At 46.1% G+C, this 25,428-nt stretch overlaps 1 protein-coding gene across 1 annotated transcript in view; it reads left to right on the top strand.

Annotated features, from left to right (window-relative positions):
• Positions 1 to 25,428, top strand: part of Gas7 (growth arrest specific 7) — a 231,524-nt gene that overhangs the window by 143,410 nt on the left and 62,686 nt on the right. The window contains exon 2 of the mRNA XM_027427111.2: positions 5,060 to 5,180. Coding sequence (XP_027282912.1) covers positions 5,060 to 5,180 — 121 coding nt within the window. The remainder of the gene's footprint in view (positions 1 to 5,059; positions 5,181 to 25,428) is intronic.

The following is a 25,428-nucleotide window of genomic DNA, read 5'->3' on the forward strand; positions in this document are numbered from 1 at the left end:
TGTTCTAAGTGTTGTTGCTTTACTGTGATACCTCTCTGCCCTTCCTTCCCCCTCCCATTGGAAAGAGTCAAGAGAGGTGAGGAGAGGAGCCACAGGGCCAGGGAAGGAAGGTGTCCTAGTCAGGTTTCAATTGCTGTGATTTGACACTAAGACCAACATTAACTTGAAGGGAAAGGGTTTATTTCAGTGTACAATTCTCAGGTCATATTTCTTCATGAAGGCAAAGTCAGGGCAGTAACCTGGAAGCAGGAACTGAAGCAGAGACCATGGAGGAATGCTGTTTACTGGCTTGCTCCTCATGGCTTGCTCAGCCTGCTTCCTTATAGAAACCAGGATAACCAGCCCAGGGGTAGTGCAACCCACAGGGAGCTGGGCCCTCCCACATCAGTCATAAATGAAAAAAAAATGCACCACAGGTTTTCCCACAGGCCAATCTAGTTGGGGCATTTTCTCAACTGAGGTCCTTTCTCCCAAATAGCCCTAGCTTATATCAAGTGACATAAAACTAGCCAGCATGGGCAGAAGGATTTAACTAGGGAGAGAACTAATTAGAGAAGAGATTCAAGGGAGTCTTTAATTACTAGGTGGTCATCCACACACTATCCTGTTGGTGGCTGTGGGCAGTTCTCCCCGAAGGCTGCCTGTTCCTGACCCTCTGAGGTCGTATGAGTGAGGAACATTGATGCTTTGGACTCTTCAATGAGGACTGGCAGGTGATGATGTTAAAATTTTGCCTAAGCATATTTTTTTAAGTTTTATTTTTATGTTATGCATATGGGTGTTTGCCTGCATGTATGTCTGTGCATCACATATGTGCAATATCTATGAAGCCCAGAAGAGTACATCAGATCCCCTGGAACTGGAGTTACAGGTATTCGTTTGTTTGGTTTGTGAGCCATCTTGTAGGTTCTGGGAACCAAACCTGGGTCCTCTGCAAGAGCAGCAAGTGCCATTAACTTCTGAGCCATCATCTCTCTAGCCCTGCTGTATGCAATTTTTATTTTATCAATCTAGATATACAGTTGATCGTGCATAACAATTATACACTCACTGTATATTATGTAACCATGACATCTTCATAATTTAGACCATTTTCACACACACACACACACACACAGAGAGAGAGAGAGAGAGAGAGAGAGAGAGAGAGAGAGAGAGAGAGAGAGAGACCCTGTATCCATCTTCCTGTCCACAGTCCTCTGCAACCACTAGTGTATTCTGCAGCATTGCCTGCTCTGGACATGATACATAATAGAATGAGACCACATGTGACCTTTGTGATCTGACTTCTTTCATGATGTTTTCTTTTTTCTTATTTTTTTTTGCTTGTTTTGTCCTATTCTGATTTGTTTGTTTTTAGTTTTTTTGTTTGTTTTTTGTTTTTTATTTTTATATATTTGAATTGCAAACAAGATTGAATTACATGACGATCCCAGTTCCCTTCTCTCTCCCTTCCTCCTCTACCACCCCCCCAACTAAAATCCTACCAATCATATGTCCTTTCTTCTAATCTACACCTGACTCAAAATTTCTGCTTCCTCATGACCTCTGCATCCTTCCTTTTCTTCCCTTCTCACTCTCGTAGCTTCCTCCCCCCTCTTCCCATGTTCTCAATTTGCTCAGGGGATGGTGACCCTTTCCCCTTCTCCAGGGGACAAAGTTTGTCTCTTTTAGGGTCTTCCTTGTTTACTAGCTTCTCTGGCAGTGTGGATTGTAGGATGGTAATCCCTTACTCTATGTCTAAAATCCACATATGAGTGAATACATATCATGTTTGTCTTTTTGTGATTGGGTTACCTCGCTCAGAATGGTTTCTTTGAGTTCCATCCATTTTCCTGCAAATTTCAAGGTTCCATTGTTTTTTTCTGCTGAGTAGTACTCCATTGTGTAAATGTACCACATTTTCTCTATCCATTCTTCGGTTGAGGGGCATCTAGGCTCCTTCCCAGCCTTGATGTAGGGAGAACCAGGACTCTGGTCCTTTTAGTTTCTGAGTAATATTCCACTGTAAGGCTATCCCGTGTTTTATCCATATCCATATCCAAGGATGGTCCTTTCTGTTGTCTCCATGTTTGGCTTTTGTGAATACTTCTGCTCTGAATGCTCACGTACAGCTTGTTGGGGGTGCTTTGTTTTCAGTCTTGTGGGGGGAGGCCTCCCCAGCTGTCTCCAGCATCTTCTGACTCCTGATTTGTGGGTGGTGAGCCAGCTAGAAGGACTTCTCCCTAAGAAAGAAAAAGTCAAGAGTGCTGCAGCTGGCTCCGGAAATGAAGGCAAGGCAGTCAGATGGCCAGCACGGAGGGTGACCATGGCTGTGTTTCACAGGTGTGGAGACCACCCTCAGCACAGCACATTGGCAAATAAAGAACAAAGCCCAGCCAGTAGGTGCTGTCCTACCCCCCCCCTTTTTTTTACCTCCCTGGCTCAGTACTGTGGTGTCTTCCCAACGGTCCCCTAGATAGTCGAGACCTCAGAACACTGTACCTGCGTGATCAACTATATCCTCATGTGTAAACCGAGGCCTCCCTTGAGCTCACTGGGTTATACAGATAGATTAACCAGAGTCATTCTAAAGAGAGAGGTACTAGGACACTGGAGGTCATGCTTCTTACAGTTTCTTCAAAGCTGGGGCCCTGGGACACCAGATGACAGTTCATTTACACTCTGGCCCACAGAACTCCTCCCTGGCCAGCTTTCCAACATTAGTCAACTCCAGAGGGTGTTAACCTTCCTTTCTTGGCAGCAGAAACCCCAGAGAACAACCATTGAGGGTGACATCTCAGACATGGTAAAGGGGCAGTTAGAGGGGAGGTCAGTATGTCTGCCTGGCCTTCATCTCTCAGAGGTGGAGCCTGGGGGAGCTCATCTCTGTCCCGCTTCCAGTGAGATTCCCCCATCTCTTGAGCAACCCTGGTGGTGGTCCCTCTTTCCGGTTCTGGGTGTGTTACTGTGGATCTCCACAGACCACAGCATGTTCCACCCCGGGCCAACATCAGCCTCTTTTGTTTCACTGATGTGGAAATAGCCTGACTGAGTCACTTGCCAGAGGCCCAGTGGTGGCTGTGTGGCTGAGGTAGGGTTGGCACCAGGTGCTTTGAGCCTGAGGCTGTTTACACTGCAGCCCTGGATCCTCTCTGTGCAATGCCTTCCTGTGAGCTTCAGAGCCTTGCTTAACTCGCTTCAACAGCTTCCCATGGATCCGCAGTATGATACCCCTTGATGTTAGGATGAAGAAAAGATAAGCAGCCATCTCATCCTCTGGTTCTAGAAGACTCTCCAGCAAAACACCTTCTTCAGCACCCTCCCTCTTCTCCCTACCCTGCCACCACTTTATTCCCAAGGTCCTGTATACAGGACTCTCTCTCTCTCTCTCTCTCTCTCACTCTCTCTCTCTCTCCTTTCCTCCTTTCCTCCCTCTCTCCCCCCTCTCTCTCTCTTCTTCCCTCCCCCATGCCTCCTTTGCTCTCTCCTTTTTCTCCCTCTTCTCATTCATTAACTCGGTTTTTTGGAGACAGGGTCTGGCTATGTAGCCTAGACTGGCTCAGACTCATGATTCTCCCACCTCATCCTCGTGCTGGAATCACGGGCCCCCACCATCACACCCTCCTTCTCACTCACTCTTTATACTATTTGTATGGCCTGTATTCTGGCCATCAATCAGGCCAGGAGATGCTAGAGTGGTTGGTGTTCAGGGCTAGTCTCTCTTGCTCCCGGGTTTATTTGTATTTGGCGTATGGTCCGTGCTGGTGTTGAGGAGGACACCACATTACTTCAAGCCTGGCTGCTGTGTACCTTGCCATCCCCTGTCTAGAGTGCAGCCTTTCTTGCAAAATCAAAGAGGTGCTGCGGCTCAGGAGGTGATGGTGCAGGAGACACAAACATGTGAGCACAGAGGAATGTTGTGAGAATTCATGACATAGCACCAGGGCTATGTAGAGGGCTGAAGGAGGCCATGTTTTCTCCCAGCAGCTCTTGGGATTTGTTCATTCCTCTTATAGTACAAAGGCCACCACAGGAAGCTGAGACAAAGCCTTCTCAGGGCTGGCTGGAGAGAGGTATCAGAGAATACTTCATTGCTCCAGTTTCAGCCATTATCCTGTTTTCCTAAATATTGGTCACTGATGACCAAAGTGGCCACTCCTGTGGGCATGGTAGGGGCCACCAAGAGCACTGATGAGCTGGTGGCCTTTTGTATTTTTACAAAATTTCTCAGCAGGTTTCGCTGAGAAATTCTCAGCCTTCTGTAGCTGCAATTCTGATTTTTGTCAATTTACCTTCTCCAAAAGGCACAGCAATTGTGTGGGCTAATTTGGATCCTCTGTCTTTATTTTTAAATGTTCTTTCGCTGAGAACCTTCAGTTTTGTGTTTATTGGAGATTTTCATGGAAAAGATAAGGAAGAGAAAAAAAGATGAGAATTGCCCATAAGCTCACCACCGAGGGATCACAGACGCAGTTACAGAATTTGCCCTAATGCTCGGACTTAACGTATTCTTCTGTTTCTTAAGATGAATGTTACTGTGCATGGTCACAAGAATCAAGCCTATGGTGTCTGGTTTGTCTTAAAAATCCTGGTTCCGTTTGCCACAGTGACATGACATTTGGAGAGAGAAATCCGACCCAGCTCTCACAGACTCTATTACATTATTATAGAATGTTTTACACCTCCTTCTGCTGCGACTTGCATTAATTACTTCTGCTAGGTTTGCACAGCAGGCCTGGGGCTGTGTCTGCCTCTATACTCAGTGGTCCTGTGGAGTGTAGACCGTACAGCCCACAGCGGGTGTAGACTGCACAGTCCACAGCGGGGCATGTGGAATGATAGCTCCCTGTGATTGAGTTTTTGCAGGGTCTTATAGGGAAGAAGGTCAGCTCTTCTGTGTGCCCTGGGTGGAGCTGTGCCTTCTGTGAGGAGCACCTCACACTGCATGCCACCTGCCCCAAGAGCGGCCTGCAGGCCAAGCCGTCCTGGTTGAGCGATTCCAAAGTGATTTTGTGGTTCAAAACGGTTGTGAAAATGGCAAGTGTGTCTGACCGCTTCCTTCCTTCCTTTCCAACAGAAGCCTGGGATGGTCCCCCCTCCGCCGGGAGAGGAGAGCCAGACGGTCATCCTTCCACCTGGCTGGCATAGCTACTTGTCTCCTCAGGGCCGCCGTTACTATGTCAACACGACTACCAATGGTGAGTCCTGCTCAGGAACAACCTTTTCTAACCCCCGGATGTCTGTCTCTTCCGGGGGGTGCTTTGCTCTCTCTCCAACCCTGTGGCTTGGGGGCTTTTTCTTGCTAAATCTGAGTCAAGGAAAGGTAGCCTGGCATTTAACCCTCTTGCTCTAGAATTGTTGATTATATGACAGGGTGCTACAGTAGAGTCCTGCACATTCCTAGTGCCGGCTGTTGTCACCTTGGTCTGCATTCTGTGAGCAACTTCAGGGGACAGCTTCCAGATTCCCAGTATCCCTGACACCTCACACCCACCTTCATTGAACTCAACCTTAGGATCAAGGTCTGGACTGTTCACAAATGACCTCAGAGGCTAATTCAACAGGTCAAGGTAATCTGTATTGTCTAGGGACTGTTCTAATGGTACTGAAGATCCAGAGGCTGCAAATACTCTCCCTAATTTTACTTTAACACCCTTTTCTCAACTGATGTATCTCACTGGCTGCTGTTCTGTGGATCGTCCATTTGGAAATGGTGGGGCTATGTGTGGATCATTCATCTTCTCCCTCAGTACTGGGTCCCTGCCCCCACCCCCTGTCTTCCCCTTACTTTTTCCTTTCTTTTCCCCTCCCCTTCTCTCTTCTCTTGGCTCCTTATTCGTTTGAAGCCGTCTCATTTGGTAGGCTTGACTGGCCTGGAATTCACCATGTAGACCAGATTGGTTAAATGTGTGCCAGTTCTTCTCTGACAGCCTCCCAGGTGAGAGAATTAGAAGCCTGTATGTAGCCATCCAATCACTCCCCACATACCTCCCAGCTGAGCAGGACTGGAGCTCTGTGCTCCACAGAGTTAAATTTTCCTGGACCTCCCAAATGACTCCAGGATCCCAAACATGGAGATGGTTCTACAATGCTGTACCATAGGGCTAGTCTTGGTACAAGTTAAGCAAGGCACTGTTCAGATGTAGTATAAGGTAAACCAGCTGCGAAGTCCTGGCCTCCCTGTATCCCCAAAGCCTCTCCTTGAGAAAACCAAGAGAAGCAACACAAGGAAAATTAGACTTGGTGGGCATCGTAGACATATGTGCCAAGGCAGAACATGAGTGGTGAACCTGTCAGTTCCAGTACTGGCCTCACTTCTGTCTTCTGTGCCCATCTGACTTCTTAGCTCTCTCATGCCACCTGGGACATGGCTGTTATTAATGTGATTTACAATTTTGAGTCTGCACTAAGAGAAAGGGGCAAGGGGGTCCCAGTGAGAGGTCAGCCCTCAGCCATCTAGAGGGAAGATACAGAGAGCTGACAGTTGCTACTTTGGGTGGCTGGCTTGTGCATACCACAAGCACCCTAACCTGCAGGCTCAGCAGGGTGTTCCCCTTGAAGAGCAGTACCCAGGGTTTCTAGGAAAAGGGAAGTGAGGCTGTTTTCAACTGTTCTAATCTCACACTTCCTCAAAACAAACACTCCTGGCAGCTTTGCCCTGCTCAGGGAGCCTAGTTGTTTCAGGGGTGCCTGTGGCTGTTTGAATGTGCTTCCCCTGGGGAGCGGCTGCTTCAGTGCGCTTCCCCAGAGGGGAGTGGGTGTCTGAACACAGATCTCCATCTGTGCAGTGCAGAGTTTGGACTGGCTGAGCTCAAGAGCAAGAATTGGGGTGGATTTGTTCTTGTCTCAAATTAGCCAGTCTGTTGCAAAGGGGAATAAAGAAAGTGGCTTTCTGGGCTCGCTCTGTCTCTGTCTCTGTCTCTCTCTCTTTCTCTCTCTCTCTTCCCCTCTCCCTCTCCCTCTACCTCTCTCTATCTCTTTCTCTCTCTGTATGTATATGTGTGTGTGTGTCTGTGTATGTGTATGTGTGTGTCTCTCTCCCTCTCTGTCTCCCTCTTTCTATATATGTGTGTATGTGTGTATGTCTGTGTCTGTCTCTCTCCCTCTCCCCCCTTTCTCTGTGTGTGTGTGTCTGTCTGTCTGTCTGTCTGTCTGTCTGTCTCTCTCTCTCTCTCTCTCTCTCTCTCTCTCTCTCTCTCTCTCTCTCTCTCTCTCTCTCCTCATCCCTCAGCTAAAGAATAGGGTTAAAAAGCCAATGAATAAAAATGGATTCAAATCAACATTGAAAATCCTCAGTCGAATTTCCCAGAGTTATTCATCATCCCAGAGTTATATATCCTTTGAGGCATTTGTATTCTCTATCCTCTAAGCATAGGCATGCTGGTGTTTTAAAAATAAGTTACAAATGTTATCCTTTCTATCCTTTAAATCATGAGAACAATTTATTGTAGATATTGTTCTATACTTTGAATATTTCAATCTAACTCTTTCCTGTTAATCACTGTGTATTAGCAAAGTGCTGCCATGAATTTAAGTACTACTCTACCTAGGAATGGAAATGCAGCCACATTCTGCATCAACAGTGTCTGACAGCTTTCTTCCAGAATTCTGACTTTTCAAACACCAGTATATCAGAGCTTCCTTGGGGTTGTGGGGTGCAGCATGCTCCTAGGGGTGACAAGTTGATTCTCTAGCAGACCAGGCAGTATATAGTTTAGATTTGGGGGGATCATAATCTCTGTCACAGCTACTTAACTTTATCACTGTAGCATGTAAGCTAGTGAGTGCAGTTACGTTCTAAGAAAACTTTATGTATGGCAAAAAGGGTGAGGGACCTTCTGTTTGGACACTGGAATATAAGTTGCAGGTAACTTATATGTATTATGAAATCGCATTTGTTTTTATTTTTGAACATTCAAAACTGAGAAGATGACATTGGTTCACCAGTTTTATGGGTAATAAATAGGGCAGGCTGATTTGCTAAGTTATCTGTGGGCTGATTTGCTAGGTTATCATCTGGTGGGTCCAGTAGGACTGAGTCCTCCCACTTTCTCTCTTTTACTGAGTAATCCTAACTCCTTGGTCTTGCATTCTGGATACAGGTCAGCTTTACTCTCTCATTCGGTAATTGTTGTAGTCATTGTTTTTCTGTTCAATTCAGCACATATTTATTGAGCTTCAAATATGTACCATGAATGGCCTTGCCCCTAAATTGCTTGTCTGCTCACAGTGGGAGCAGATCTTAAAGCTTTGTGTGCATGTGTGGGAGCACTGAAGGGGTGTCTGTGTGTGTTGCTGGGGACTGAACCCCACATTCTAGGCAAATACTATATCAATGTGCTATACTGTTAGCCCTGGAAGCAGATTTTAAAGTGAATACCTGCGTGATTACCAATGAGAAGAGCTGTAAATAGATCTGAGGTATTTGAAGAGAGTGTCACAGAGAGCCTGTGGGGCTGGGCATGTCCCTGGAGGTAGAAAGGACCAGGAAGGGGCAGAATGGGAAATACCTCTCCCAGCAACCCCTGGGCATCATTAATTATTATTACAGAGGAGAAGCAAGCAGCTCTGTCTTTCCTTCCAGATGTTGGTCTGCTGGGGTTTCCCCCGACTCCCTGTTTGGAGGCTGCCTGCCTGTCTGTAGCAGAGCACCTAGCAGAAGCCCTCCTTGTTTGCACAGTTGCCTCTGCCTCACACCTTGACTCCTGAGGCCTCTGAGTTAGTACCTCACCACTGGACTCCCCTTTCTGTCCCCTTTGGGTGCTTCATGCCAGCCCCTCCATCTGTCCAAGTGGCGGGTCATGGACAAGTCAGGCCCACTGCCCACGACTGCGAGCCACCGAGGACACTCTTCTCATCCTCTCAGAGGATAATTTTCAAATGCAGATGCCCCTCAAGGTGACATTCAAGATCTCTGATAAAATCCCCCACAGATGCCCCCCATCCTTTATAGAAGGAGGTGCAGTGTTTGCATAGAACTCTACACCCCCCCTCCCGTGGACTTTAAGTCATTTCTAGTTATGTATAGTGTCAATCCGATATCAATGCTATGTAAATACTCGTTACTCTGTATTGTTCGGGGAGCAGTGACGAGAAAAAAGCCTGTGCATGGTCAGAGGATATGCAGTTATCTCCCCCGAACGTCTCAGCCCTCTGTGACTGGTAGATCCACCAGTGCAGAACCCAAGGATCCTGAGAGTCCCCTGGCTTTCTCCCTGCCCCTAATCCCTAATCTGTCTTCCCCCAGAAGGCACTTGGGCATAATAATCACAATAAGCATTCTGTGCAAAGCCTCATTTACATTGGTGTCCCCTTCCTCTGAGAATCTGCTTGCATTTACATCCATTTAGGATTTCATGGATGAGGGTCTATGCCCTGCTTGCTGCCACTGGGTCAGGCCTTGGGTATACAAAACCAAATGAGAAAAAGACTGCTGGAAGAGACTGTAGCTCCAAAGAGGTCAGAGACGGGCAAACACCTACAAGCATTGCAGGCAATGACAAAGTGACAACGTGGGGTGGGACCTCCAGGGAGGAACCTGTCACCTGCATTGGGGTGTGTGTGTGTGTAAGGACTCTAAGAAGGGGCCCATGACAGAGGCATCTGACCAAGGTTGGAGCCTGAGCAGAGGATGAAGCAGCAGGAGAAAGGCAGGTCGGTGGGAACACAGAAGTGAGGGAAAGCTGGGATGTGATGTGACTCTTCACCCACTGGGCAGTAGAAAGCGGTGGAAAGTTTCCAAACAGTGGCAGGAACCCATTGCAACCATGCAGCAAGACTTCTCATGCAGTGGTGAAGGATTGGGGAACAGTGGGTATGGAGTAGACAGCCTAAATGAAAAGTGAAATAATGAGGTCAGCACTATCTACAGCAGTGGCCTGAAAGAGGGGGGCGCTGAACTCTGTCAGACAGGATGTGGCAGGCCTGCAGCAGGGAGCTTGCCTGCCTCCTGGCTTTCTGCCTTGTGTGGCAGTCATGAGGTAAGTAAGAGTGGGAGACACTCAGAAGAAGCCAGCTGGAAGGAAGGAGTTGAATCCGTGCTGCATGGTTGGTTCCTTGCTGCATATTCAGAAAGAGATGGTTAGCACCTGGAGGGATGCATCTGTGGCTCAAAGGACATCTGTGTCGCCCAAGAAAGTCCAGAGAATCCTGTGGATGTGTGGCCTAGCCTGCAGAGAGCAGAATTGATTCCGCCACTACTGACCACTGTCGTGCAGTGGCCAACACGTGCATCTGAGTGGGGCAGTCTAGAGTTTGCATTTCTTCAGAATAGAGGTACAGACACATCACCCAGTGCAAGCCTGTAGAAGAAAGCTCTGAATGCAGAGTTAAGGAGGGCACCTCGGAGACAGAGAGCAACTGGTGGAGATATGAGGAATGAATCCATGCAAGGTAGTGTTGTCATAAGCAAGGGAACAAAGACTGTGAAGTGAGGGGAAGTCAGGGACAGACAAAAATGCAGGTCATGTATACAATAGGAGGACCAAGCAAATCCCTGGGAAGACACAGATTATTTAGTGAATGGTGTTAGCAAATGAGCCGGATGCCCAGCAGGAAATTTAGATGGGTAAGTTACTATAGTGCTGATGCTGGTTTTAAATAGACTCTCCAGTAACTCCAGCAGGGCCATGCATGAATCATGAACTTCAGAAGTCCCAGCCCCTTCACTTCCCCACAGCTCTGCCTCTCCAAGGCATTTCACCATGCAGAGTGTCCCAGAGTGCAGCCTGGGGAGGCCAGGGACTCCAGTTGCAGGAAAATGCTTCTCCTGCATCATCTAGAAAGGTGCTCTGTGATCCTCCAGAGTGCACTGGGACTAAATCCGGACAGGGCGTGTTGTGATGCATGGCTGGTGAGCCATTATCATTCAGGGGCCGGAGATAAAGGTCTGTGTTGGAGCAATTTAAGGTCAAAAGCTAGGTGGCTTGAAAACAGTGGAAATTCTGGAGGCCAGGGAGTACAGGTGCCTGCAGACTGAGCATCCAGAGGCAGCCTGCCCTCTGGTTGCTAGAGATCGACTCTCTTGATGCCCTCACATGGAGGAAAGGATGAGCAAGCTCCCAGCGGCCTCTTTTATAAGAACACGAGTTCCAAGTGAGTGGGGGCTCTCATGACCTTGTCACCCCTCAAGCCTCTACCTCTTAGCACCATCACATTGGGGACTGAGGCTCAATGTGTAGACTGAGAGAGTAGCAGAGCCTCTTGAACATCAGCTGTTTCTAGAGACCTGACCTTACAGCATTGGTTCCCTTTAATATTAGAAGCTACATTACTTAGCTGGCCTTTTTGATACTGTTTGATATATATGTTACCATTGGAAGAATGGAAAAATATTTGAAACTAGCGTGGAAGCCAGGACCAGTTCTGTTTAATGTATGAGTCACTATTTTACAGCATATTTCACTAATCTTTGTATGCATTAAACCAAATCATTCCGTTTATATCTCTGCCTTTCATCCCTAAAGAAAGAGAATAATTTGAGGTCATATCTTAGGCCTGTTTTTCTAGAAAGCAGAGCCTGAGGAAAGGATTAAGTGCTAAGACCTTATTAGGAGATAGTGAGCCCAGAGCACCGAGGGATGGGCAGGAGAGTAAAAGGGACACCAGGGAAGATGTCACACCGTACAGGTCCATGTCTGACAGTGAAATGCAGATTGGTCAGCAGCCATTGAGAAGGTCTGTTGACTTCTTTCCAAGGGTTATAGAGGAGCCAACTGCACTTTGGAAATCTCCCATTTCCCACAGGCCACCTCCTCACCTACCTCTAACCCCCACTCCTGCTTGGAGAGCTATTTCTTCATCCTTTCAGATTAGCCTATCAGAAAGACTGACTCTACCCCTTCCACACTAATACTTATATTTCCAAGATGAAGTCCTCGCTGAACAGGAGTCCCTTTGAGATTTATGTGAGCGGGACTCTAATGTCAGTGTGTCTATGTAGAAACAACCAAGCACATGGTGCATCATGCGTCCTTTCACTCATTAGGAGGGTTCAGTGGCTGATGGCTTTACTCACTACCCTAGCAGGGAGGGTCTTCAGGGTCATCTCACACAGGGGGCACTAAACTGAATTTGGCCTATGAGTCAATCCACTTCATATTTTATTGGAATGTAGCCATGTAGGACTAACAAAGCCAAAACTCTTCACTGCTGGCCTACGAAGAAAAGATGATCCCTGGCCTAACAGAATCCATAAATTTTACATATCCAGAAACGGGGTCCTCCATGTACTAAGATTCTCTGCCCAAAGTCACCAGGCCCTTGTAGTCAGGATATAATTAATGTCCAGCTTTAGCATTCAGAATGGGGCATGGGTGGTGGTTACTAAACTTGGTATAAAGATAAGTGAGTTCACAGATTATTAGATAAAGACGGTTGCCGGAAATGGCAATTTTAAGGGACATTTGCCTGTCCTATTAAGCATCAAGTAAAACTCAGGAGAGCTGGAATTTGTTTCTATCCTCTTTTTGACAAGGAATTGGTGTCTCTAAATGCTTTTTTGTTTGTAAGACTTGGCATGGATGTAAGCCAGGGTTTGAGCTTTTGTGTTCATTTGCCAAGTAGTCAGTACTTTTCTTGATTTCTTATTTTAATTTTCCTTTAAGTGAATGGATTCTCATTCAACTTTATTGCACTAAGAACTAATGAATTTCTAGGTAGGATTTCCACAAAACTAGTAATTGTGAAAACCATTCTTTGAGCCTTACTTTGTTCAGAGTAATTGGATACACTTCCAGCTTTCTAGATTAGGTTGGCCCTGACAGTTCCCTCTCAATAGAAGTTGCCCAGAGAAGCATCTGCACCCGAACCACCAGTCTGGTTTTCTGTCCATCTGTATTGCACAAAGTGAGACCAGAGCCATGTTTTTGTTTGGCACATTCCATTGATTAAAGTGTGCATTGTGCCCATGTGTGTATGAGCATGTGTGCAAACACACACACATGCACACACACACACACACACACACACACACACACACACGAATGGCCCTTGTTTTGGCTCCATTTTTTATTGAAAATATATTCTTCTCTCATACAATTCATCCCAACTATAGCTTCCCCTCCCCCTCCACTCCTGCCAGCTGCCCCTTCATCTCCCCTCTCCCCTGGACCTCCCCTCTCCCCTGGACCACTCTCCCTATTTTTTTTTTGATGGCTTCATGATGAAAAGCTGTTAGACTACAAAGCATCCTATTAATCTGCCTAGTGTAGCCTTTGTTTTCTCTTCGCCAGCATCCATTTGAATTTGTGTTGTTTAGGTAACCCTTAAGTACATAACACAGCCCTCATTTTCCACCAGAATTTTTTTTTGTAATTTTTTTATTAGTTCAAATTAGGAACAAGCTTGCTTTACATGTCAATCCCTCCTCCCTCTCCCTCTCTTCCCCCCAGAACCCCCCCCCAACCTCCCACCTGCCCCCACTCCATCCACCCTTACTCCACAGGCTGGGTATGGCCCTCAACGGGGGCTCCCCAAAGTCCACCAGATCATCCTGGGCCGGGCCTAGGCCCTCCCCCATGTGTTCAGGCTGAGATGTGGGATGGGCTCTCAAAGTCCCTTCTTACACCAGGGAAAAATACTAATCCACCATCAGGGGCCTCCTAGAGTGCAGAGGCCTCCTCATTGACATCCATGTTCAGGGGTCTGGATCAGTCCTGTGCTGGCCTCCCAGACAGCATCTGGGGTCGATGTGCTCCCCCTTGTCATTTCCAACAGATTTTTAAGATCAAGTAATCTCTTGTTTATGGTAGAGACTGAGTGAATTCAAAGCCATTCACAGCACCAGAAACAAAAGGGGGAAGACTCTTCTATCCTAAAAAGTCAAGTTATTTTGAATTGAGTTACTCTACACCATTGGTAGTTAGCTGGAGCTAGCAATCAACAGCAAATGGTCCAGATACCTCAGTATCAAAAAGAAATGTAGAGATGCTAAGCCCATGTGTCCCCTTCTTGGTTTGTGTTCAAGAAAACTGAAAGCCCATGTCCACACTGAAACCTGGGTACTCACACACACAGCAGCACCATCTCCACAGCCAGAGCCCCTATGCCCATCAACCAACGAATATGTAAACAAAATAGAGTGTGGGCACACAATGGAACTCAGCTATAGGGAAAAAAGGGAACACGGTTGATGCCCACTTCAACAAGGATGATCCTTGAAAACCTCACGCCAAGTCAAGACAAACACAGATAACTACATGCTGTGGGATTCAATTTGTATGAAATGCCTAAAATAGGCAAATCCATAGAAACCGAAAGTAGATGAGTGGTTGCCAGGGGCTGCAGGATGGGTGAATCGAGACTGCTAATGAGCAGGGGCTTAAGGTGATAGATATGTACTATAATTAGGTAATGGTGAGGGCTGCACACTCCATGAACAGACTAAAGCCACTGCGTTATATGCTCTTAGAGGGTAAAGTTTTATAATATAGTGAATTGCATTGCAGTAAATAATAGCTGCTTAAAAGCAGGCATGTTCGAGGATGCTGGATGTGCATGACTTCCTTGGTTGCCTTTAGAAGCAGGTCCTGAGAGGCTCTGTTTGAGGATTCTTAATGCAAGCTTCCAAATTTTGGTGCATGTCAAAGCATCATGGAGTGCTGTTTGCTCAAAAACACCAAGACAGAGGGTCTGCCACACATGGCCAGACCATAAAATAATTTACTTCATATTCTTAAATGCTTTCTAATAGTCACCACCTAGTATTTTTTTTAAATAAAGGAGACTTAGTAACAACAAATTGGTGAAAACGATGTTGTGCTAGTGTTCTGTCACTGTGATGAAAGAAACAATCAACTGATAAAGAAGAAAGGTTTATTTAGACTCACGGTTTCAGAGCACAGTTGTGGTGAGGGCATGCGACACAGAAGGCACACTCACCTCATGGTGGCCAGGAAACAAAAAGAGAGAGAAAGGGACTGGATTCCAAATGTCCCCTACGTGGGGACACTATACCCCTGTGACTTAACATCCTATCGTTCTTCTACTAGACCTTTGTTTGAGATAGAGTCTCACTGTGTAGCTCTGGCTGGCCTGGAACTCACTGTGTAGATCAGACTTACTTCAAACTGTCTGCTTGCTTGCCTCTACCCATCAGGCTAGGCCCCGCCTCTGGAAGGCTCCACCACCTGCATTAGCACCTGCAGGTGTGGCCCAGGCCTTCTCACAGGAATCTTTGGTAGTGTGTGTGGGATGATGGGGTGGGACATGGGTATGTCAGAGCCAAAGTGGAGAAGTAGCAAGGAATGGAATATAAAGTTGAGGAGCAAACTTTTATCTGACTTTCATTTTTAGAAACACAATGGGAAAAATGCAATGTTTGTCAACATTCCGAGGTTAAAGGTCAGATATCCACAAACCACTGATGCTAAAGCAGAAACTGCCGAAAAGCTGCTCGAAAACACATAACTCAGTTTTATGGTGACAAGATTTAAAATGAGTAGGACCTGCCAAGAAAGGCCCTTCACCTGCTGGCTGTTTATGGTCATGAGGTCGCTGGGTAGCTGACTTGAATGTGTTTCCAGCCTTTATTCTTGTGTGTGTAAGGAGACGTAATAACAGCTTCTATCATCTCAAAGGCCTTGAGTCCACAGTTCAAAAGTCATTTGGAGCTCAGCATTTCTGGGTAGAAACATGCGGCTTGCACAGTTCTCATGTGTGCTCAGTACCCTGACTCATAGACAAGGTGAACTTCAAAGTACTCTTTTTTCGCTTTTCTCTTGTACGGATTTTCTTTCTTTCTTTCCTTCCTTCCTTCCTTCCTTCCTTCCTTCCTTCCTGCTTTTTTTTTTAGTGGGGAGGGGACAGGACCTCTACTTTGGTTAGAAAGTATGTTCTGCCAGCAATGGTGGCGCATGCCTTTAATCCCAGCACTCAAGAGGCAGAAGCAGGCAGATTTCTGTTAGTTTGAGGTTAGCCTGGTCTACAGAGTGAGTTCCAGGATAGCCAGGACTGTTTCAAAGAGAAACCTTTTCTTGAAGAAGAGGAAGAAGAAGGAGGAGGAGGAGGAGGAGGAGGAGTGTGCAAATGGTCACTGTACTGTCCTTCCCCATTGGTCATACTGCAAAGTCCAGTGGTTGTCAAGGTCTGGAGTGAGCAGTCAGATCCTAGCAGAGCTCATCAATATGATGAGAGTAGTAGGATCCCTCCTAATCATTACTATGGTCAGCATGCATTCATTAAAGGCAATGAATGTTCAGGATGAAGGTGTGCCCATGATGAATGATGTGTGCTTGGGTTAAACCTCTTTAAAAGTGTTGATGTAGCATTCCTGCTACAAGGTATACAGCCAAGCGGAGTAGAGTTGGTATATCAGAGACACTGTGTTTACTGAAGCATTGTTCACAACAGCAATTGCATGGAATCCAGAAAAGTGCCCATGGGTGGGTGAATGGATAAAGATATTATGATGCATAGCTAGAGCAGAATGTTATTTGGGCATAAAGAAGATGGAGATCTGTGACCATAGCAACATGAATGAAACATCAGCACCCCGTGTTATGCAATAATAAGCCAGGCACAGAAAAATGGATATATATATTATATATATGTTCTCATATACATGTGGGAGCTAAAGATTTGGTTTCATGGATGTAGAGAGTATAATAATAGTCTCTAAGTCTAGAAAGGTAGAGGGAGATGGGACAGAGGAAGGAAGGTATGCCAAGATACAGGTACATAGGAGAAATAAGTTCTGTAGTGAAAATGGTTTGTAACTCCATATCATACATTTTGTAACACACAGGAAAAAAACTTAAGAGTACTGCTAATCCAGAGAAGTGATAAACACCAAGGAGAAGGAACGCTAAGCACCCTGACTTGATCATCCTGCACCGTTATGCATGATTTCAGTCACCAGATTGTTCCTTGCAAATATGCACCATTATTCTGGGGCAAAAATTGAGAAAGTGCTGGTCTATGATTAAGTTCTTAAGAGAATGGCATTGCCCTGTCACAATGGACTAAAGGACAGAGGAGGTGACAGTCAGGCAGAGTCAGGACTTCTGAAATCCAGAAGGATTGTTCAGCCTACACAAAACAGTCAGTTGATGTCTACCCTGGATGGTCTTTAGAATAGATGCTGCCTGGAGAGGCACCAAGTACAGTGTGTGAGAATGTCCATTTCTGGAGACTCAAGAGGGTATTATTCATAAACATATGGACCCCCATTCTCTCGAAAATCAGTGATGAGTGTGTGGATCTGCCCAAACGGAGATAGGTGGGGCTCAGTGTGTTCCCCAGGGCATTTCTCTGCCCAGCAGGCCTTCATGTGTGCATTTTCCATGTCCAGGTCTGTGGCTGCTCAAGCCTGGACCAGGTGTTCAGACAGAGCCTGGTGGTTTTGTATTAAGTTTTAAAGAACACAGGCCAGCAAGATGGCTTAGCAGGAAAACTGCTTGCTGCCAAGCCTGGTGACCCAAGTTTGGTTCTCCGGACCTACATGATAGAAGGTGAGATTCAACTCCCATAAACTTCCCTTTGGTTTCCATTTGTGTGCATGTGTAAGCAGGCACACAAACGCAGACACACACGATATATATATATATATTCAGAAGCAGCAACTTACATAAAGTAAGGAGAGTATTGACCATGCTCTTGAAAATGGGAGGCAATGAGGGAGGATGGAGAAAAAGAAGAAGAAAACTATTTAATAGAAATGGAAACTTAGTTGCAAAGGGCCCTTGCTGCTCATGGGTGGCCTGCCTTTCACCTGAGCTTTCTCACACATTGGCTTGTTAGTGTGGAGGGAACATTGCTGCTGGGACTTGTGGGACCCAAGGGCTAGTGGAAGCCTGTGTCTCTAAGAAAACAGACACTGAGGACAGCAGAGAGAGGTGGTTTGAAGCAAGGTAGATGTTTTGAAGGTGAGGTGCTGTGGAACCAGTGAAATACCAGCACACTTGGGCATAATCTGCAGGTTCTTTGCTGTTATGTGAGTGGGCAAGGACCACGTGACTTGGTTATCAAGCAACAAGTGTTTGCTCAATGCCTTCTCTGTGGCCAGCTCTAATTAGCCACTTGATGGCTTCTTGCCGGGGTGGAGTGGGAGAATGCTATGCAAATGGCTATGTGGAAGGCTTCCTGAAGTCCATGAGTTGTTCAAGGGAATTTTCCTAGTGACTTGGCTGTGATTTTCTTTCCTGCCTGAGTCTACTTCTAAAAGCCCCTTCAAGCTTAAAAAAAAAAAAAAAAAAGAATCCTGTGAAACCAACAAATAAGGTGTTTATCACCCACAACAGCTAGTGAGTGTGTCTCTGTAGGTAAAGTTGGCACAATTTCCCCTCCATGGGATCCTTATTGTTGGAGGCAGCTCTTGGAGTGGGGTAACGGCTTTTTATTTGTTCTTTCAATCTGAGTTGGATTCCAAAGTAGAATGATCTTCCAAGAGGTGTGGGAGGAAGAAAACTGGGTGAGAAGTTAGTCATGCAAGAAGCTCATGTTTATTGTGTGCCCACTCCCTGTGAGCTGTGGGCTAAGCCATGCAGAGGGCCATTGAGACCCTCTGGGGGCCTCATCATCCTTGGCTAGGTAATGACCTACCTCTTGCACAGTGGCTGTTGTCTGAAGCTCCTGCCCTTTTGCTGTCTGCCTCTCTGAATGCTCAGAGCTAACTGCCCGCAGAAGAAAGAGCTCCTGTAACAATGAGGAAAGCTGGATGGACTGTAAGCTCAATGTATTGGGAGTGGAACCTGCCCTTCTAAACCTGGCTTAACTTTAGCTGTCTAGTAGCTGGATTGGGGGCACCTCAGGGAGGTGCTGGTGATGACCATGCAAACCTCAGGCAGCTTTGACCTGTGTGTTTGTGGACCTGGCTTGCTTCTCCTTTCCCCTTGGATAATTTTCCTTGTTGGGTCCATTCTTCTTTCCCTGGGTCCCTCAGGCCAACTTGACAGTTTCTGTAGTCCTTTGTTTGCTGTTGATTGGTTGGTTAACTGTATCTTTTCAGCCTTTCAATCTCTATTACAAAAGCTTCATTTGCTTATTTAGCCCTGTGGCTCCAACACTTTCACACCAGAGCTCTGCTCCTTAATAGGGAACCCATGACTGCTCTAACACACATGCACAGCTTACATGGAACAGCCCGGGGCCCTCCTGTGTGTGTGTGTGTGTGTGTGTGTGTGTGTGTGTGTGTGTGTGTGTGTGTGTGTTTTAGCTCCATGACACCTGTAACTCTCACTACAGGAGCCCTGGAAGCCAGCCTGGGCATGTGTCACATATACATTATAGGACTTTTCCAACCTTCTCAAAAAAAAAATAATAATAACATTTGTTTGGTTTGTGTGTGTTGTACAAATGGAGGCGAGAGAACAATTTGCAGTAGTCAGTTCTCTTATACCCTTCAGGTCCTGGGGATCAAACTCCGGTCAGCATGGCAACCAGCTCCCTTACCTGGTGAACCATTTTACTATTCCTCAACCTTCATGGTGGAAAGATAAGACAATGCTTCGGCACAGCCTGGTTTTGGTGGTGGTCGTGTAATAGGGAAGCCTGTGGCAGTATGGCTTGCACAGGAGCATCCGCAGTGGCTCTAGACAAGATCCTGGAAGGTAAAAGGAGTTTCTATATTTGTCACCAGTGTCACCTGTGAGAAGAGGTGCAAGTGGAATGGGGGTGGGTCCATCAGGTTAGGAGTACTTGCTGGAGTGTTTTGATTCCGTGCCTTCTTACTTTTGAGTGGCCCGTGGATGCAGGCAGCACCTGATGCAGTTGGAGCTAGGCAGGCCAGTGCTCTTCCCTACCAGTGGCATGGAATTGCCTGAGAATTGCTTGGTTTCTCAGAATGCAGATTCTCAGGCTCTGAGGGTCACACCTGGGAATAATAGGGGGCGGATCTGATGTGCAGTCTTGTGATTAGAGTTCCAGGTGATCCTGGGGTGCTCTGGGCTTTGAGAAGCTCTGCTTGGGGCTACTGTTACAGGCTTCCCCAGCACAGCATGGGGACTGATGGACAGGTTTCTCTGGTCTCTTTACAGAGAGGGGTTTTGAATCTGTTCCAGCCATTTCCTGGGGACTCTTCAACCCTTAAGTCTCCTATGCCATCAGCATGCTGTGTCTTTTCTGTCCTGGGGATCAAACTGCCTTTTGTTGACATTAGAAAACAGTGTGAGAATAGACTTTTGGCTGGGAATTTCTGTACCTTTTGAAACACTGGTTAGGACGAGGAAGGGTCTTCTGCTCTCAAGGGAGCATGGGACCTCTTCGTCTAGGTAGGAACAGCCGCCCTCAGAATCTGTGTGTTTGCAAGCACCTGTTCAGCTGCGGCTAGGAGAGACTGTTGGCTATTTCTGTTTCCTAAACTAATTTTAGTTCTCTTCACCAGTCTCCTCTTTCCTGTGAAGAGCAACACTCTCAGCGCTTTTTAACATTATTTATAAACATATCGTCACACTTTTTACTGGAAGTCCTCTACACGAGGATTAGCAAGGCAGAGCGGCTGAAGTTAATAAACGCCGTGTTTCTCAGAAAACAAACAACTTGATAAGGTGCCATGTAAGTAGATGATACTGCCTTAGAGAGGAGGGGTTTCAGAGCAGTTGAGTCATGTGGTTTTCCATGGAGAGGTCATGGAGATCCTCCCCGAGACAGGGTCATAGGAAAATATCCCTATGCCCCTGGGTGGGTTGACTGTTCAGAGGGCAGTGTGGCTTGGGTTTGGTCTTGTAAGAGGACTGGTTTGGACCAGTGTGGTCTTGTTGGAGGACTAGAAGGCTGCTTATGATGGTTTTTAGGAACTGTTAAATACAGAAGCTTGGAGGGTCTCTGATGGAAGGACTGGAGAATCAGCCCCTGTGCCTAGGATTTCGGGGTGCCAAGTACCCTCCATTTCTCTCTGAACTTGCCTTTCATTCTTCAAGACCCATTTAGAAAGGACCAACAGTAGAAGGTAGTCATTTTAGGTTCCACTATGTAGGACTCTCAGCTGATCCCAGTGCCCACCCCCCAGATTTATGAGCATTTGCTCAGATTTTATCTATCTATCTATCTATCTATCTATCTATCTATCTATCTATCTAATCTATCTACCTACCTAACTTTCTTTTTTGGTTTTGTTTTTTCTTGGTTTTTCGAGATAGGGTTTCTCTGTGTAACAGTCCTGGCTGGCCTGGACTCACTTTATAGACCAGGCTGGCCTCGAACTCACTAAGATCCACCGGCTTCTGCCTCTCAAGAGCTGGGATTAAAGGCATGCGCCACCACTACCTTGCCTATCTATCTATTTTTGAGACAGGATCTGGCTGTGTAGCTCACTCTGGGTTTATACTCAAAACCCACTTGTATCAGCCTCTGAATTATGATTTTGCAAGCATGAGGCAGCATGAGAGTTTTTAGGAAAAGATCTCTATCATATATAGCAAATGGTATTAACACTTGCTATATGATGCTCTATAATTCTGATGGGGATTTTTCTTCTATTTCATATGTATGTGTGTACAGTGGGCATGTGTGTATGCTTGTTTGCATGTGTTTGGACATACGTGTGTAAAGGTAAACATGAATGTGTGTGTACATGCATGTGGAGGCCCTGGAGTTTCATCAGATATATTCTTCGATTATCCCTTTACCTCATTCTTTGTTCTTTGAGGTAGGGTCTCCCTATCAAACCCAGAGCTTGTGCCAGGGGTCCGCTGGTTCCACCTTCTGAACTGGGACTATAGGCAATCTGCCATGCCCACCTGGCATTGTGTAAGTTCTGGGGCTCCAAACTCTGGTGTTCTTGCTTGTGTGGCAAGCACCTTAACTACTGAACCCTCTCCACTGCCCTGATTGAAATATTTTAAATAATTTTTATATAAAGATTAGCCAACTTTTTATGATTTCTTCTCTTTGATGCTATAGTCTAAAAGGCACTTACCCACAAAAGGAAGTGGCATCTCTTCTAGATCTTATGGCCTCTGAAATGATGCCTTTCATCACTTCTGGGTTGTTCCTTCCACCTTTAAAGGTTTTAATCCATATGGAAATTAATTTCAAAAGACGTATGAGAAACAGCTATTTCCTTTTGTTCAAACAACATTTGCCAATTAGTTTTCGCCACTGCCCTGGGAAGCACCTGTTGACTCTGTGATGAATTGGTTCTGTTTGCATGGGTCTGTTGTCCTTTCCATTGCCTGTCTTCTTTATTCCTATGCCAATGTGATGCAGATTTTCCACCCCCCCCTCAAGTATCTCACCTGTTCACTTAAAGAAAGAGCATAGTGGAAATTCTAAAGCCACTACCCATAAACACTGGGGAAGTTGTCATACGAAATGAGGGCTACTTAGGCAGAAGCAACATGATATTATGACCTTTGGTGTGATTGCTAATGCGTGGGTTATACATACAGCGTGGATCCACTGGACATAGGAATGAATGATTCAGCCCCAGGTGAGGTAGAGATAGTGTGCAATTGTATCACTATGTGCAATGTGCAGTTTTAAACCTATGGTTTGTTTATCTCTGGAGTTTTCTATTTAACATTTTTGGGGCATGGTTGGCCTTAGGTAAATGAAGCCATAGTGAGTAAAACCATACACAAAACGGGGAGTTGTTTGTAGTAGTACATTAAGGTGGAGTGCACTGTGAAAATAATCTTTTTATTTTGGCTCCACTTGGGATAATTTCTTAAGAGTGTTCTGTCAACAATTGCCATATATAAAGAAGCACATACCTTTGCTCATGCCTTCTCATGCCGGTGACAACTTTTGTGTTCATAGCAATGCACTTTCCACATTGTCATACGTTAGGAAGCACATACCTTTGCTCGTGCCCTCTCACGAGGGTGACGACTTTTGTATTCATAGCAGTGCACTTTCAGGACTGCAGACCGACTTCACTCACTCTCACAGCAAGGAATGCCATTCTAATTACCCCCTGGTGGGAGGATGCTGGGGGTGTTTTGCAGAACTGTTCTGCTCTAGCAAAAAAAAAAAAAAAAAAAAAACCACTAAAGAAAAACAAAAATAAAATAAAAAAAAACCTCACTTACTTACTTGATGGCATACCTAGAACCTAGAACTGCTGTGTGGTCAAAAGGATTTTTGACAGCCACCTGTAAAGTCTTTCCAGGAGAGTCAGCCCACCCCTTCCGACTTCTCCAAATCTACACTAAGAGTTGTCATTGTAGAAGGATGTTTGTTAATTCAGTTTATGTTTCTTTAATTCTGAGGCAGATTAGTCTGTTTTCTTATTTACTGATCGTTATAATTTGTTGTATTTTTCTATAAATTACTCATATATGTCTTTTGCTCTTTTATTCATTTTACATATAGTGGGAATATGGGGGATTCCATAAATTACCCTATATTTCTACCATGTATCTCACCTGATCCTAAGTCTGACCCACCCCATGGGGCCTGTCTGGTCCTGCCAGTGATAGGATTCCATGGTGATATTTCCATGGGTTCCCTGGGTTTTCCCCACAGGTGACTCATCACTGAGATTGCCAAATGAAAAACAATCATTCCTGGGTTCCAGCTCCACTGATTAAAACCAATGTCCAGACCTGGAGCCTAGGAATCTGTACTTCACACCAATGGCCTTAGTGATTTCTAATGTAGAACAGGCTTCAGGAAATGAGCCTGGACCACCGGGTACTGCACTTAGGCTCTGGGTTGGGAAGATTAGGCTTGGGATTAGATAAGGTTTCCTTCTTGGCATCTGCCTCCAGTTTTCTCAACCGTAGCATAGGGCCTAATAGCCATGAGCTGCCAGTTGGCTGCATACACCTGTTGGCTTAATGGCAAGGCATGCTTTTCCCACACTGCAGTCAAGCCTCACTACCCCTCCACCAAAAAGGAGCAGGCAAGCCCCTGTTAGATGATCTCAGGATCCCTCATGATGTCGGTATAGGTCTGCGGGTCCTGCACATCTCCAGACTGCCATGCAGCCTGGGGCAGTTCAGAGCCGGGTGTGTCAAAGTGGCAGAGGAGCCTCTGAATTACCCAGCTGTTGTCCTCAACCTCTGTCTGCTGTAAAAATGAGCACAAATCTCCCTCTCTGTGAATTCCAGAGTTGTTGCGAAGATCTTGTGAGCTGCAGGGTGGTGGGGAGAGGAATCACTGAAGATGTTTCTAGCTCACTAAGGTATACCCCAACAGCTCAGCCATGCCAAAGGAAGTGTCCTAACTCATCTTTATTCCCGGTGTGGTAAGAGGGACCCTCCCTCACCCCTTTTTTTTCTGGAGGATGCTTTCCATGAAGAGACAAAAACGAGGATGGGGAGTGGTGAGGGAGAGATGTAACAATAAGTCTTTCTGCCAAGCCACCCAAGTTCTGCCCGCCGCCACATTAATGTCCCAAGTAACACAGAGAGACTTATACTAGGTACAAATGCTTCTTGGCCAGTGACTAGGATTTCTCATCTGCTAGCTCAGTCTTAATTATCATAAATATATATATTTTATAAGACTTATAGGACACCAGAGGAAGCGTCATGTCTTCCCTGGGTTAAATGGCGACTCTGCCTCTCTCCTACCTTTCCCAGAATCCTCCTTGACTCCTAGTCCCACCTATCTTGTTTTCCTATTGGCCAACAGTACTTTATTTATCAACCAATAAGGCAATCATATACACAGAAGGACCTCCCCCATCAGAGAGGCTTGGCATCTGGGAAGGAGTGGGGAGGCAGAGGAGGGAACCACTGTTCTAGACAGGGTTCTTGTCCCTTGACATGTGTGCTCTCCTGGATCCATTTGGAGGTACCAGGACCCTGCCAGATGGAAGTAAACATTCTTCTCTCAAACATCTGCCTGGGTCAAGGTTCAGATCTGGAAGGGGTGGTTCTGCAGTTCTTGCCAGGCAGGGACCAGTAAGGTGATACTAGTGAGAAGTCTTTGTGGTTTTCTATTTGCTAAGGGTCTGTTCCTGCCAGCGGGACCTGGCACCTGCATGGGAACAGGGTGGGATTGCTGTGAGCCAGCACATGAACACCAGAGAGAAGCTTCCCAAGTAAAGGTCTCTTTATTGAGTTGCCGTTAGATTGTTCGGGAATGATCGGTAAGCCCTCATGAGATTCATGCATGGAGGAGGCTGGTTGTGCCACTATGGTCATGGGGACAGTCTTGCCATGTATCCTGATTCCTCTGACTTTGACTAAGTGAGACATCCACAGATGTTAGTTGTTGTGCGATGTTTTACTCTTTTTACTCTCTGGCCCTTTGAGGGACCCACCACCCAGCTCCCAAGTAAATCACTCATGGAGGCTTATTGTTTGTTATGAGTGTCCAACCTTAGCTTGGCTTGTTTCTAGCCAGCTTTTCTTATCTTGCATTAGCTCGTCTACCTTTTCCTTCTTGGCTTTTATCTTTTTTACTTCTGTTTTTCTTACTTTCCTTCTTACTCCGTGGCTGGCTAGATAGCTAGGTGGCTAGCCCCTGACATCCTCCTTTCCTTGTTCTCTTGCTGCTCCCCCTTCTATTTATCCTTTCTGCCTGCCAGCCCCGCCTATCCTTGCTCCTGCCTCACTA

This window comes from Cricetulus griseus, chromosome 7, assembly GCF_003668045.3.
Source record: "Cricetulus griseus strain 17A/GY chromosome 7, alternate assembly CriGri-PICRH-1.0, whole genome shotgun sequence".
Lineage (NCBI taxonomy): Eukaryota > Metazoa > Chordata > Mammalia > Rodentia > Cricetidae > Cricetulus > Cricetulus griseus.